Source organism: Lepidochelys olivacea (genome assembly GCF_965140295.1).
Source record: "Lepidochelys olivacea isolate rLepOli2 genome assembly, chromosome: 2".
Lineage (NCBI taxonomy): Eukaryota > Metazoa > Chordata > Testudines > Cheloniidae > Lepidochelys > Lepidochelys olivacea.
The window spans coordinates 202791077-202807563 of record NC_140412.1 but is presented as its reverse complement, the minus strand read 5'-3'; the positions used below and the strand labels follow the sequence as shown (position 1 = coordinate 202807563).

General features: G+C 37.5%; 1 protein-coding gene across 2 annotated transcripts in view; it reads left to right on the top strand.

Moving 5' to 3' along the window:
- Positions 1–16008, top strand: part of KAT2B (lysine acetyltransferase 2B) — a 67782-nt gene extending 51774 nt beyond the window's left edge. For both annotated transcript variants that reach the window (XM_084618089.1, XM_084618088.1), the window contains exons 13-18: positions 919–1062; positions 5353–5467; positions 6187–6223; positions 6494–6557; positions 6655–6739; positions 14042–16008. In XM_084618089.1, coding sequence (XP_084474215.1) covers positions 919–1062; positions 5353–5467; positions 6187–6223; positions 6494–6557; positions 6655–6739; positions 14042–14235 — 639 coding nt within the window. In that variant the 3' untranslated portion in view covers positions 14236–16008. The remainder of the gene's footprint in view (positions 1–918; positions 1063–5352; positions 5468–6186; positions 6224–6493; positions 6558–6654; positions 6740–14041) is intronic.
- The last annotated feature ends 479 nt before the right edge of the window (positions 16009–16487 follow it).

Genomic DNA, 16487 nt, shown 5'->3' with positions numbered 1-16487 from the left:
AGAAAATTTTAGTCTAGTGTTTGGTGACTGAGACTGTTTTAATCTTACTTTGATCCTTCTTTAAAATAGATACTAACTAAAAAGTCAGTTCAGCACTGAAGCACCAGTCCTGTTTTGGGTCTGCTACTATGGACCCATACACAGTGCTGTTAACTTCAGTGTGAATCCATGTGAATGTAGGGGTCTGTGATGACAGACCCAAATGCAGAATTGGGGACCTATATTGGCAAATTTTAACAAAAACAAAACAAGTCAGATTCCGCTAGTCTAAGAAAATCCATAAGGAAGTGGCCAAAGGGGAGGAAAACTTCCCCCTCCTTGTTTTGTCAGGGAATTATTGGGGCGGGGCAGGGTGTTCTGTCCCCAGTACCTGCAGATTTTATGAGATCTGTATGCTCTAATCTCTGGAACTTTCTTTGGTTTTATATTTTGTTTTTTATTTTTTGCACTTGATTTTTATGGGGCGGGGGGTCGTTCTTTTGGGGCACAATGCAGCAGCCTTACTTAGGCAAAACTTTCATTGACTTCAGCAGAAGCCTTGCCTGACTAGTGACTGCAGGATTGAGACCCTTTAATGTAATGTTGAAATAGAGCTGAAAGTTGCCTTCATACTCATCTATAAACATCTTACTTTGAATAAAAACTGTGTGTCTCCCTGCTTCCATTCTCCGCCCCCCCACCCCCCCGAACATAACTGGTTACACTTTGGAGTTTAGTTTCTACTCCTGATATGGGCCATGAACCTGCATGTGAGTAACTGACTACTTGTGTGTAAAGCTACTTATGCTCTAACTGGGGCCATGGTCTGTAGCTCTCTCTTTATATTTTTGGCATTTTGACAGTGTAATGAATCTGATTGTAATTCATAAATGTAAACAGAAAATTGTCTTGTATCAATTTGAGTTTATCATTTCTTAGGGTTTCTCCAAAGATATTAAAGTACCAAAAGCAAAATATGTTGGCTATATCAAGGATTATGAAGGAGCCACTCTAATGGGATGTGAATTAAATCCAAGGATTCCCTACACTGAATTTTCTGTCATCATTAAAAAGCAAAAAGAGGTAAATAATGAAATAAGATATTGTTTAATATTAACACTGTTTTTAAAAAAATGACACATTTAAAATGGCTTATATAAATATTTCTAGCTGGCTTATATAAACATTTATTTGGTCAGCACTCAGATATCTACCTCCTTTCATGCCCGTGTCTGATATTCAAAATATCACAGAAGCATTTGTTTAATTAATTAAAACCTATATTTTAATCTGGCCTCAAAATTATCACAAATTTACCATCTCTCAAGCACAAATTCTCCTTTCCTGCAGTTAACATAATGATAACATTGAAAAAAGTATTGATATATTACTGATGTCACAAAATAAAATTACTCGTTCTGGGTGAGCAGATGTGTGAAATTTTGTGAGGTTGCTTTAATCCATTTTTCAAATGTGTTTGTTTTTTTAAGTATTTGAGTTACATAATCGTTATTGCAGCATTCATTAATGGTAATTTTGAGTGGAAAGTTCTTATTTATATCCTTTAACTAGTTCATCATTTTTTCACACAAAGATCCTGGTCCAGCAAAACATTTTGGCATTAAAGTGACCGTTAAGCACATACTTAAGTGCTTTTCTGAAATGTGGTTCAGTTGGGTAGCCGATAAAACAAAAAATGTTCACAAAAATGTTTCTTTAAAAAGCACAAGGCTACTGGGTCCTTCTGTGACAGGGTCAGATCTTGTGATTTCAGTTTTATTTTGTAAAATGGTGTCTGTGTCAAGCAGCCATTTCTTTTTAACAGGAGAACATCCTGACTGAAAAACAGCCTGCTCTGTTTGACAGAAACTGTTTCCCATATTAGCCTTCTAAGTTCCAGTTGCTATTAATTGCATTACCTCAAAGGCAGAATTATTTTAAAAGATGAATGGAAGATGCAGTCTGTTCTTAGACAACAGAGAGTCAAAACAACTGATTCTGGTCTTAATTTTTAAAAAAATCTCTCCTGATGCCCCTGTGTGTAAATCTCACACACATTCTCTCTCACCCTTTTATTTTCTACAGTTGATGCCAAGTAAAACAACTTTTTGTAAAAAATTCAGTCTTTCTGAACACATTGGTTTCTAAATGATGTCCAGGAACCTAAAGTTGACTAAAGTTGCATGTATACTTAATAGCTAATTTGCGGATCCTTCAAGTACTAAAGCTTGTAATAGATCTATAATGTATCTATAATAGATCAAAATGAATGGAAATTTAAGATCTAAATCATGAAAACTTCATAGTTTTTTCCTTACTATTGTTTCTTCCTTTATGTATATTTAAGTATAAGGAAAGATAACGTAGATCAGGGTGGATAAAAATCAATGATTTTTAAAAAAAAATCAAAACAATCAGATTTTTTTAATTTAAATCAGATTTTTTTGATAAAATGCTTTTTGAGGAAAAAACCTATCTAAAGATAGTTTTAATTAAGATACATTATAGCTCAAGGATATCTCATCACGGAATAGGGATTATAAATTCTAATTCTATAGTATGAGACAATATATTCATGTAATGTTTAAGAAAAGTTTTGTAAATGTGTTCTAATAGTTAATGGACTAGGGACCCAATCTTATGGGGTTCCAGGGGCTTCTGTATAGATTATTTAGGTTAATCTTTCTATCTACACAGTGGGACTCCGTGCTCAGTCTAGAAGATACCATCAGAGATCCTTAGTTTTGCAGTTCTCAAACTGTGGATTTGTGTCTCCAGAGATAACATGCTTGTTCACAGCAAAAATGTTTTAAAATAAATTAATTAATTAATATATAGTGGTGAGAAATAAGACCTCAACCACTGAGTCAATCCCTTACCTCTCTCCAAAAGTGCAAAGTTTCAAAAAGTTCAATGAATAGAAGATTGTTGGAGGCGGAACAGATCTGGACAAGGAGAAGAAGTCTGGAGATAAATGTGGGAAGGGAGGGACTGGAAGTAGAAACAAAAGTGAAACTGTTTGAGCAGCATATTCTAGAAGTCTTGAGGTCTTTCTGAGTGTAGCCTTCACTGATTTGAGGTCTACCATACCATTCTCTCACCAGAAGGGAAAACCTATTGTCAAGGTTCCTCCCCCACGCTGAACTCTAGGGTACAGATGTGGGGACCTGCATGAAAAACCTCCTAAGCTTATCTTTACCAGCTTAGGTCAAAACTTCCCCAAGGTACAAAATATTCCACCCTTTGTCCTTGGATTGGCTGCTACCACCACCAAACTAATACTGGTTACTGGGGAAGAGCTGTTTGGACGCGTCTTTCCCCCCAAAATACTTCCCAAAACCTTGCACCCCACTTCTTGGACAAGGTTTGGTAAAAAGCCTCACCAATTTGCCTAGGTGACTACAGACCCAGACTCTTGGATCTTACCAACAATGAACAATCCTCCCAACACTTGCACCCCCCCTTTCCTGGAAAATGTTGGATAAAAAGCCTCACCAATTTGCATAGGTGACCACAGACCCAAACCCTTGGATCTGAGAACAATGACAAAGCATGCAGTTTTCTTACAAGAAGACTTTTAATAAAAATAGAAGTAAATAGAAATAAAGAAATCCCCCCTGTAAAATCAGGATGGTAGATACCTTACAGGGTAATTAGATTCAAAAACATAGAGAACCCCTCTAGGCAAAACCTTAAGTTACAAAAAAGATACACAGACAGAAATAGTTATTCTATTCAGCACAGTTCTTTTCTCAGCCATTTAAAGAAATCACAATCTAACACGTACCTAGCTAGATTACTTACTAAAAGTTCTAAGACTCCATTCCTGGTCTATCCCCGGCAAAGACAGAATATAGACAGACACACAGACCCTTTGTTTCTCTCCCTCCTCCCAGCTTTTGAAAGTATCTTGTCTCCTCATTGGTCATTTTGGTCAGGTGCCAGCGAGGTTACCTTTAGCTTCTTAACCCTTTACAGGTGAGAGGAGCTTTCCCCTGGCCAGGAGGGATTTCAAAGGGGTTTACCCTTCCCTTTATATTTATGACACCTATAATGGCAGCAGGCCATAAAAGAGACCCAGTTTGGGAATATTTTAATGAAGTTTCTCTACCTGTGAAGAATATGTATTAAGGCTATAACAATCAACAAGAATGCACTTTTATGTAGAAATCCATGATTAAATCAAGTCTTCCTGACTAGTGATTTAAATCAAATCCACCCTGATGTAGATAACTATAGTCATCCCATCTGATTATGGTAGTATATTTCATGACATTGAACTACCTGTATCTGTTTAGATTTTTCTCACATTTTGCCCTTTTGAGCAAAAAGTTTTTCTGCACAGTAGCTAACTTTCAGAACCTCAGGGCAGCTTGAATTTGACATATATGCTGTGTATTACAAAACATATTTTTGAGCTAATCAGGCAGCCAGATGAAATTTCAGATTTCTTCTCAATTTAGGTATCTGTAGTATTTTCTAGTTCTATCAGCTTGTACAGAATTTAAGCTTCCATTTAAAGAATTGGGTTGTACTCCTGTGGCTGCAAAGAAGAAGGTTCTGAATGTGAACCAACACGCTGCTGTCTGGCATAGTTTGTAAATAAACAGAAAACAATAGTTCTGGGAGGAATGAAAAATCCCAAATCACCTTGATGACCTGTTGTCTTTGAAGTCTAATTAACATGACTTAAATGTCCAGATTAACTATTAAAGAAAACTATTGTAATTTAAAAGATATTGTGATCACTAACTAATTAAAAAGGTAAGTAAATAACCAATATTAAGTGTCTTAAATGTATAAAAGAACAATTAAACAGGAAGCAGTCATCTTGACCATGACATGTTTGAGAGAGAAAGTGTAGTTAAGCATTTTAATGTACATCAAGAGCAGAAAACCAAATTACTTAGAACTGAGATAACCAAAGGGGAAAAAATAGAATAGAATTTATCTTCCGATTGGGGCAGTCTCTTGACCTTTTTATGCATCAGATTTTGAACTGAATTTGTGTCTAGACACAATCTAGACTTCCTTGGGGGGGAAACATGAGTAAAATGGCAGCTCATTAACGTAGAAGCACCTTCCACAGTTTAAGATTTTGAAATGGAACAGGTTTTTCTAAAATCGGGAGTATAAACAGTGTTCTCATTTAGTAAAACATTTATTGACGGGGTCAATCCTGCATTCTTTGTGCACCCAAAATGCTCACTGATTTCAGTGGGACTCTGTGAGATCAGGGGCCTGTTATGTTTCTCACTGCCATGGTTTTCTTTAATGTTCTACCACTTTGCCTTTGAGCCAGTCAACTACTTTCCTTGACTTTCAAAACTAAAATTGTGTCGTCCCCCCCTTTTCTCTGCAATATTATTACAGATCATTAAAAAGCTGATTGAAAGGAAACAAGCGCAGATTCGAAAAGTCTATCCTGGCCTTTCCTGCTTCAAAGATGGAGTACGACAGATTCCTATAGAAAGCATTCCTGGAATTAGTATGTATCAACCTCCCTTTGTTAATGTGGAGCTACATCAAAACAGACAAGGCCCAAGATTAGAGAAATTTGAATTTGCCAAGTATTGTCTTTTGAACAGGATTCAATTATCCTATTAATCTGATATAAGACAGGCTGGATCTGTTTCTAGTACAATTGTTCACTTCTGGCTTAGAGACTTCCCTAAGGTATTCTAGTGTAGTGCTTCTCTACATACATTTATTTAATTCTGCCCCCTTTGTTTTGCTTCACAGTGCAATCGGCATTTTCCCTCTGAGTCCATCTTATGTCTACAATTCTAGACCACAATACAGTCCTGGGCTAAATAGATACTGATTTGAATCAGGGCACAACAAAGCTACAACCAGTTATTTTTTCAGTTGTCTGTGTAATATATTTTATGTCCATAGGAAATTATTGTGTTGAATCATTTTTACTTCTATTTTCTTTACATAGAAGAGGCTAGATGCAATGATAAAAGATGGTAAAGAATTTTTAAAAACCAGTGCATTCCTTGTAGAGCATGTTACAGTATACTTGAATGTGTGGTATGTAGGAAATTAAATGGGGTGGGAGCTAGAGTGCTGTAGTTTTATTAGGATTAGTCTTTAGAAAGCGTTTTATTGAGGGAGTACTGTAATTTTATTAACTTTTTAGATTCATATTAACTTTCAACCTGAAGTAGTTCTCATGTAATGTTTAATTTTGTTGGTGTGCAGGAGAGACTGGCTGGAAACCAAGTGGAAAAGACAGAGGGTAAGTACTACTTGGACTAAGGATAATGATGAAGCAGTTTGGGAATCCTTTGAGAACAAACGTCTCTAAACTGAGTAACTTTGAAATATTTCTTTCCATCTATCACAAAACGGAGATAAGGAAGCTGCTGTAGAATAGCTCTTGGGTCTTATTTTTCCATTAGTGATAAAATGTTGTAAATTTGTGAGTTGCTCTTATGAAATGTATAGCATTGTAGAAAATGAACATAAGAGATAAAGCTTATCTTCTTTGTTAATATTTTCTTTCAAGTAAAGAACCCAAAGATCCAGATCAGCTTTACAGCACATTAAAAACCATCCTGCAGCAGGTGAAGGTGGGTATTAGTTTTAGTTTACCTACTTTAAAGATTTTGAAATGATTTCCAATATGGAGTTTCCATATTAGATACCTTACTTTTTTCTTTACCAAAGAGCCATCAAAGCGCTTGGCCCTTCATGGAACCTGTGAAGAGAACAGAAGCTCCTGGATATTATGAAGTTATAAGGTTTCCCATGGGTAATGCCATTAACATTTTTAAAGTATAAACTTACAGATCTCTCTAGCTGGAGACATGTGAGACAAGTATAGTCATCAAGATTTATTACAAACGTTTTCTAATGTATTGCTTGCAGTGCGATAGTTTGCAACTCAGCAGTTGCAAAAATATATTGCTATCAGTTGAAATGTATGAATAGTTCGTAACCTCAGTGAAGCATCTATATTATGTACTCCTGTAAGAAAGCACAAAATATTACAGTACCTGAGAGGCTCCCAGCAACCTCTTAAACTGGGTCTGTTCCAGCACCTTTTAACTGACTGTATGGGTTAAGAAACCTTTGGAGGTATGATCTTACACGAAGGGTAATTTGTCATTGCATATTTTGTTGTGTATTTTTATCTAACTTTTTAAAAAACCCAGAGACAACATTTCCAGACTCACGTAAGTGACTTAGAAGCCTAGGTCCAATTGTCCAGTTGTGCTGGAAGAAAGACAGGAGGCAATGGGTGTGGTTCCATTAGGCCAAAACTTTGTTCATTTGAAATATCTGGGAGTAGCTGGCAGTAAATTCTACAGCGCAAGTCCTCATTCTTTCCTTAATCATTTCTACATAACACCCAATCTGGTCCCAGCCATCATGCTGCTGGGACCTCTCCCCTCGCCTGAGGTGAAAGGGAGTTATGAAAGGAAGGAGGTCAACTCCCTACTATGCAAGATGAAGGAGCCTCAAACCCCCTTCCTCAGCTCCTTTAAGGGATGCTTTCCTTCAAATCCTTTTCCAGTCCATTTTATCCAGTAACCATGTCCCTTCCATAGTGATTACCTGCACTGGACATCTACTGCAAGTTTTGTGTACCAAGTTGCAACATTATAACCTATCCCCTCTGCCCCACTGTGTCCCAGACCTGCTGTGGGGAAGGCAAAAAACCGCAAACAGCATAAAAAAGGGCCTCTCTGTGACTGGCTGAGTATAAATATCCCCCCCTACACACATACACCTCCTCCCCCACTCTGGTCAGCAGGAGGGGCAACAGAGTGATGGTCTCTTGACTTGGCCCCAATTATGTCCTGCCCTCCTGTCCGTCCCTCCTCCTCACTCATTTAACTTGTAATTTAAATTTAAATCAAGTGCTTGTTTCAGTTTAAGCTCAGCAGACGTGCTAATTATCATAACCAGTCTTACAACATTTTTATTTTGAGAACTTGAAAATCAGGGTGTGTGTTTTTTATGGCCCTTCTATTGCAACACAAGTGCTAATGAGAAAAAAATTGAATGTTTACATTGCCTTTGGCTGCTATGCTTTACAGTCCTAGATAGTGATTCCATCCTGTTCTAAACTAATGCTTATTTGCTTTGTGGCACTACAGAACTAAAACTGAATCAAACTATGCATTCATTGCCTTACAATATCATTCCTCCCTCTCTTACTGCTTCAAGTCACAGCATTTTCTCTTGTGATCAGAGAACAGAACACAGCTTCATTGAGACCACTGTTGGTATCTGTGTGAATCAGTCTGTAGGGCAAAGAAAGCCCTCTGTTTGGCTATACCGAAAGGACAGGAGACACTGGATGTGGTTTCATTTAGGCCGCAACTTTATTAACAACTGGCTGGGTGCACCCGGCAGATAAAAGTGTACAGTGCAGGTAACTCTATGACCATTTCAGTGTCTGCATAGGGTCGGGGGAGGGCTTCCATCAGCCTCGCCACTTTTCATCCTGGTCCCCAGCCAACTGGCTGCTGGGTCCTTAAGATCCTCCCACCTCGAATGAGGGTTAAAGTGGGCTATATAAGGGGTGGGAGTGTTTGCTCCCTGCTGGGCCAGACAGAGGGTAAAAGTGGGCTATCAAGGGGGGGACTGGTTGGCTCCCTGTCGTGCCAATCATAGGCGCCTCCCCTTCTGCCCCACTCCTGTTTCTGCTCTTTTAACAAACACCTCCTTCAAATCCTTTACCAAACCATTTATCTGATCACTGTGTTCTCTCCCTGCAGAGTACATGCACTGGGCATTCGTCCCAGGCTTACAGAATGAGTTGCGACATCACAACCAAACTCCTGTTCTATGCTCACTTCAACTAAGCACCCACCCCCACCCCCCAAATGTGCTGTGGGGAAGGTGACCCCCCTCCCCCACACACACTCTGTCTTGGCCAATCTGGTGGTGAGGAAAAATTGCTTTTCCAATCTCCCCCACCCACACCCCCACCCCAAGAAAGGAGCCTTTAGTGCAGTGCCCACAATAGATCCTGACCAAACTTGGTCTTTCACCACTTTTATGGCTGGGAGGGTGGGTGCTGCTCTGCCTGGTCCGGATAAAAGAGAGCTTTTCCTGCTTGTCTTGCATCTATGTACGCCCCACTCTTCTGGTCACCTGCGGGGGATGAGTCCGCGTGCCCAGGCTAACCTGCTCTGAATCTGCAGCAACGTCCATGCCTCTGCCCTTAAAGAGGTTAGTGCTTCCCCCAGCAAGCCAGACAACGCCCCTGCCACCACAGGCTTAAGGTGTGGTGTGGTCATTCTAAAGAGTAGAGATGGCAATACCTAGCTTTTCTGTGGTGTCCTCGATTAGTTACTAGGAACATACCCACCAATCTGGCTTAATGATTATTGTACTGAACTAATCCTTTCCATATAGGAAATATATGTGTTTGTATAAAATAATAATCACCTTCCAGTATCCTCTTAAAGCAAAGGTATTTCATTTTCTCTTCTCTACCAGTGACGAAAATGAATGCCATATTGCTAAATATTATGAACCTGCTTTGTGCACAGAGTTTAGGCCACCATTTACTCGGAACAGTTTTATGATGGTAAAGCACACTTACTGCCTGGATTGGCAAGCCCAAAATCTAAATATTAGCCTTCATTTTTTAAAATGTCCCGTGCTGTGGATAAAATAAACAAACTCTGTCAGCCTTCATTTTAAGGCGAAGATAAGTTTAGCTTCCCAACACCAAACAACTGAAAGCTCAGAGTTTTTGATTTGTGAGCCTGCACATTGTACTGTCCTCCTTCTGACTGCCAATATACTGACACTTTAAAAAAATCATCATGTGATTGAACATATCAACAATGATAAAAGATAAACAGCCCTCAGCTTTGTGTTTTTCTTGTGTGGGATGAATGTGTTTTGCCAGATTTCTACATCCTTGCGTTATCAAACGTAAAACACTCACAATAATGTTCTCTTTTTTAAAAGTTCCTGTGACGGCTAAATTGCAACACATTCTATGGGTTGGTTTTCTGGTGTGGACGTAGGTTTTCTGACTACGTCCAAAGGCAGATCTTTCTCTGAACGTAGTCCCAAAGATAGATAACTAGCCTGGGTTTATCTGGTTTCCACTGTTATTCCGAGTGCTTTTGCAGATACTTATTTTTCTAAACTTCATCATTTCTAAATGGTGCTGCCTTATTTCATGTGATTTTTCCTGTTCACCTGTGGTAGTTCAGGGTGCATGACTAAATGGAAGACACTTCTAGTTTTGCTGGTCATAGCTAAGTTTGATGATAACGTCCCTGTCAGATGAATGGGAAGACTCTACACCAATGTTGGAGCTAGATTATACTGTTTGATTTCATGACAAAAGAGTGTTCTGGTTAAACTAGTACAACCTGTTAATCTTTTTCTATGTGCATCCTTTGTAGAATTAATACCATTTATGTTTTTCCCCAAATCAGTCTGAATCCTAAAGGTACCAATCATCCCCACATGAGCTGAACATGATATTAGCTTGAGGACTACGTTTCACAGTGCTGTGGCCAGGCCTGCACACACAAGTTGTGCTGATTTAACGAAATAAGTTTAAGCAGATTTAGCTACATCAGTGCAAGGCCGTGTGTTAGACCCTCTTAAATTGGCTTAAATTGGTCAGATGTTGTCTTAGGCCAGGTCCACACTAAAAAGTTAAGTCGACCCAACTACTTCACTCAGGTGTGAAAAACCCACACCCCTGAGCAATGTAGTTAAGCCTACCTAACTCCCAATATAGACAGCGCTAGGTCAACTGAAGAATTCTTTCCTTCACCCAGCTGCCGCCTCTTGGGGAAGTGGATTAACAAGAGTGATAGGAGAACCCCACCATTTGCTGTAGTGAGTGGCTACACAGCAGTGCTGCAGGTGTTGCTGTAATGGTTTAAACGTAGACATAACCTAAGCTAATGTCAGCAAGCAATCAACTTTAGCTAAATCGATACAAGGTACTCTTAATCTGATTTAAGAATGCCCTCAGAAGGTGGATTGCACTAATCTGACTAAATCTGTTTCTAAACACATTTACCGAAAAATCTGTTCAACTTTTGTCTGACAAGGTCTGAGTGTCCAGGGTGGGAAGGGCTTGACTTGTATACAGCTGGCATATACTACACAATTCCTAGTTTTTGTGAACTCAAGGTTCAGTGCTGCCAATATTCCATATAAGAAACATGGTGTTCCCTTCATTTCTCCAAAGATGTGTACCTCATTCAAGGCCCAGAAAGGAGCCCTAACACTGCTCCAAACCCTTGTAGTGGTAACACACTGCCTTCACGCTTCAGTTCTCTTCCCACCGTCACTTACCTGTTTACATGCTGAAATGTCCTCAATTTGGTGTAACGAACATATTGGCATACTTTCGTGTTACATTTTTGCATATTCCTACTTATTGTGCGCTGTATTTGCTTGTAAATTTGGGGTCACTGGTAGAATTTATTTACATAAAATGTTTTATTACTTTTGGCAGTGGCTTTGGCTTGTAGAATCAGTGACTTACACATTCTAGTGGCTGTTTTTCTCTTTTTCCCTACACTACATTTGCCACTAAGAAAGTGATTCCAGTAGCAGAAAGCTGAGGTCTGACATCATCCTACTGGAATTTTCCCCACTGCCAATAACATTCATAGTCTTCCTTCACAAACTAGATTTAAGGGACTTTGGGGATCTAGCTGGCACTTAAAAATGCTATGCAGCTCTGTTTTGACATAGGCAGAACTGTGGCCCAAATAGCAATTTGACCGAAATCTGAAAGATACACCTAATTTGTGTAGGTGTGTGTGTATTGTTCACATATGTCTGCATTAATTTTTTTCTACAATCTAAAGACGTTTATGCCATTAATTTAATAATGCGTTTCATAAAAATTAAAACAGAGATTCAGCGGAGATTCTTTCACAGCCAGGCAGTCTGTGTCAGCAATTTTTATTCCTCTCTCTCTCTCTCATTGATTTGTATGTTTTATTTGGGTGAATATTTCATTATGTTCAACTAAATAAAACATACAAATCAAGGAGTTTACAAATCAAGTTTAGCAACATTTGAAATGTCTCCCTAAACTGATGTGTGCTTTAGTTATTTGTGGATTGCTCCAGAAAGAGAGACATGAAATCATAGCTCAGTGGTTGCTTTGTGTGTGTTATATGCAGACTGTACAAATATTGTTATATCTAATTGGGAGGAAAAAAACCTCTGAGGAATTGGGATGAAAATTTTGACTGTATACTCAGATAAAGAACCAGTGTTTTAATGACTTTACCCATTTTTAATATATGGAAGATGTCCATTAATTAATAATTTTTGATCACATTTACTCATTTAATGAAAAAAACTGGTAAAAATGGAGACTAAAGTGTCGCTGGATTACTGTCAGAGAGACAATAAAATAGTTTACTTACATGTATGGTTGAGTTACATTCTGCTAAAGACAGTAGGAGCTTGCCTTTGTGAAAACTTTGTCAGGATCTCAAGCCCTGGCCCCAAAAAAGAGCACAGGTGTAAGTAGGACAGAAAGCTCACAGTTGTTAGATGTTAGATAAATGCAGTGTTCCAGGTTGTTGGAGGTACAAAATGACAGGAAGTGGATAAGCCTTTGCCTTTATAGTAGTTGTTACTGAGGTTTTTTTGCTTCATTGCTATTCATAGGTGGAAGCATGAGTGTCTGTTAGCTGTTGCTTTTGTAGAATGCTGTGCAACAAGACTAGCAAATGGCAGAATTATGCAGCTAAGATTTCCAGGCTATTTGTGGGTACTCAGCATACCCATTCTTCTTTTCTGAAAGAATTTCACATTAGTCATAATTCACGTAGGGCGTGTCTCCTGACTGGAGTGTCCTCTTTTTTGCAGATCAAAGGCAGAAGGACCAGTGAAAAAAGCTCGTAGTATCTTTATTTCTGCAGGGTCTGATACTATCACTCCACTGTAACTGAGACATGAATGTCATTTTTGAGGCTGTGCATTCTTCTTTAGGGATCTCATGGCTTTACAGGGAATGTGCCAGCATCTCCACTGCGAGCAGTGGATTATGCATGGTCCTTGGCAATGAGTAAGATTTTTCTGGTGCACTGATTAGATATTTTATTAAAATATTAATTTTTTTTCTTTCATGTTTCTAGAGCCTGCACTCCAGCACTGCTATGATATAGCTGTGAACTGGAAAAGCATTCTGGCTATATGGTTAGACCAATGCACACAGCAAGCACGTCACTACCTCCGAATTTTTATATCCAGTACTAGCACCTCTAAAATAGAAACGAGGTTTTAACAAGACCTTAGTGTTGAACTGTGGATTGTAAGGTCTAGATGTGTGTTGAGTTCATTGACGTTTTGTGAGCAAAAATAGTGGAGGACTTTCATCACTTTGTTTCAAAGCTGCTGAACAGTAGACAGTAAAATGCACTTGCTTAGATTGCTGAAAAACAGAAATCTTGTTTCATAAAAACGCTGTATATTTTACTTGATTTTCCTCTTCACTAAAATATAAAATAGCATTAGTGATTAGCTCTGGGCACAGTATATTACTTCTATGCACTTTTACTTACCATATGTAATAGAGAGAGGTGCATTCTTTGCTGTATTCAAACTGAATGGCTTATGTTGATTAACCTGATGCTGGTTTTGTTAATGCAGATACCTAGAAATTACATGACAGTTTGAACTTTTTATTCACATACTGTAGGGCCTCATCCTTCAAGGTGGTGAGCTCAACTTCTGAGGTTGAGGAGACTCAACGCCTTATAGGATCAGGGCCTTACAGAGACAAAGAAGAGTATCAGGAGAACAGCAAGTATGCCTTAACCTATACATTGAGACATTTTAGGCACTGCAGAATTGCATTCATTGTTAGTGGAAAAGATGCTTATGTGACGCAGGGCTTGATCCTGCACTCCTGTTAAGTTTTGCTATTGACTTCAATGAGAGCAGGATCAGGCCCTAAGGGAATAAAAGTAATTAAGAATTAGTAATTTTCCATTGAAGAAATGAGCTGATGGCAAAGATTGCGTATCCCAAGCACTGTATGTGTCTTTAGTATTATAGGAATCAGATTGCTAATGTTTTTTTTCCTGTACAGATCTGAAAACCATGAGTGAACGACTCAAGAATAGGTACTACGTGTCTAAGAAATTATTCATGGCAGACTTGCAACGGGTCTTTACAAATTGCAGAGAGTACAACCCCCCTGAGAGTGAATACTACAAATGTGCCAATATATTGGAGAAATTCTTCTACACGAAAATTAAAGAAGCTGGATTAATTGACAAGTGACAGTTGTTTCTTTCAACCAATCAGTGTGCCTAACTTATAGGCACAGTATGCTATTCACCTTCATGTAGATTTGGGACTTAACACATGTATGTTCAAAAAACCTCTGTGTATTTTAACTAGCACTTTTAAAAGCCCTTTTAGTTTTGCAAACATGTATTATACTGAAGTTACAGAAAATGTTTATTTTATTAAAATGAAGCTTTATAATGTATTTAACATTACTTTAAAATTTCTTTTGCATACATATTTGCAGTATGATCAAGAATAGGCTTTTTATTGGATATCCCCAAAACTTTCATATGGGAATTTGCACATGTTTGGGGATTTGGAATCAGAAATTCCCATGCAATGAATGTTTTAGCTTATCTAATGCAGTATATATTTGAAGAAGTTTTATTTTTTTCCAGTAAAAACAAAACATTAAGGGAAAATTACAATTTAAGAGGCACTGAAATATGTTTTGTCTCTACGTTTCATTGTAGAGTCCTTTATATTATTTTTTAAAAGAAGCAGTCAGCTAGTTGAGACGCTATGAGAGAGAAAAGCAACTTATTCTGGAAAGGAATTGCTTTGAATCTTTAGGAAAAAATCCTATATAGATGCAAACTTTTCTATGGATTTTGTTTTTGATAAATATCTACCTGCAAATAACTTGTGATTTCATAACCACTATTTAAACAAAAAAATCATATTGACTTTGCTTATGCAGGACATAAGTTCCCCAAATAACTCAAAAACTGTGGTAGGCATATACTATAGTCACATACTTTACTTTAGTAGGGATATGTTTTGGATGTACTTCAGTGAACTATCCCATTTCCTGGTCTTTTAACTGATACATTCTTTAGAGTTCCCAACACAGATCATGAAGACTGTTGCTTAAGTACATACCAAAATGTTACCATATCACAGCCTCTAGTTTATGTATTTGCCTAAACTGGATTTTCTACTAAGTTCCGCTGTAAACATTTTATTAATTAAAATGATATTTAGAATATTTAGACCCAGGAGTATATTTAAAAAGTTACACAGATCATGTTAATACATCATAAGTATCAAATCAAGCACTTCTGTGTACTACTGCTTACACTACATATAGGAGGTACTCTTACCTTTCTAATAGAGAGAGAAATTAATACAGTTCAAAAAAGAAATTGTCACTTGACATTAATTTTATAATTGAAATTTATAAACTGGTTTTATGAAGGCTCAACTTTAACTTGGTGTTTTTATATGTACAGATGTTACATGGCAAAGTGCAGTAGTTATCAAGTTGAAAATAACTGAGTTGTGACAAACATATTCTTGCAAAATACCTGTGCAGTGTTAAATCACAATTCTATTCAACAAGTAGATGCCAGAAATTAGTTGGAAGTAGTTATTGTGGTACTAAAGGTATTCAAAATGTTAACATTAGAATTGCCTCAATGCTTAATATCTGAAACCAGTCTGAATTACATTTAGATTTATAACTATAAAGGTACAATACAAGAATTGTATTAAAGCATCCAGTACTGACTATAAACTGTATTGTAAACTGGGCCTACAGATGCACCTGTTGAGCTTGGTATCCTGTGAAAGTTTGTTATTTTCTTAGTAGATTTTCTTACTGTCTTTAAATCAGATTGTCTCTTCTATATTGAAAGCATTTGTTTTCTAATTTAAAAATTAATATTTTCATAGATATTGTGCAATAAAGCTACAGTAGGATGTGTGGTTTTGCAAATGCTTTAACAGTTGATAAATTTTACATTTGTAAAATTAATATATTGTACTGGTACAGAATAGTTTTAAATTATATATATATATATATACATATATATATAAAAATCGAATTATTTTGGTCTCTTATTTCAATAGATGACTGCTCTGAAGACATTTTATTAGTTCTCACATTTAAAAAAACACACTGAAGCAATTTATATTTTCTTATATTGAACAGAGATTTGCAAGGCCCAGCTATGCAATTCATTTATCTGCCAGTTGCACTGTGGGTAGCTGCTCTAAAGTTAACACTGCAGGCCAATGAATTCATTTGAAGTGTAAAGTCTGCAGAATTGGGCCCTTCTTCACGAAGAGCAATGAAAATTCCAATAAGTCTGCAAATACAGTATATGCACTATTCGAGCTGAAACATTCATGTTACAAGTGCCTGTAATGGTTTGAATAAATCTTTATTGGCTTTAGCTGTTTAGTAAAGTTGACAGTCTTTATTATTTTTATTTGGGTATCTGCTCTTGTGTGGTTCATGA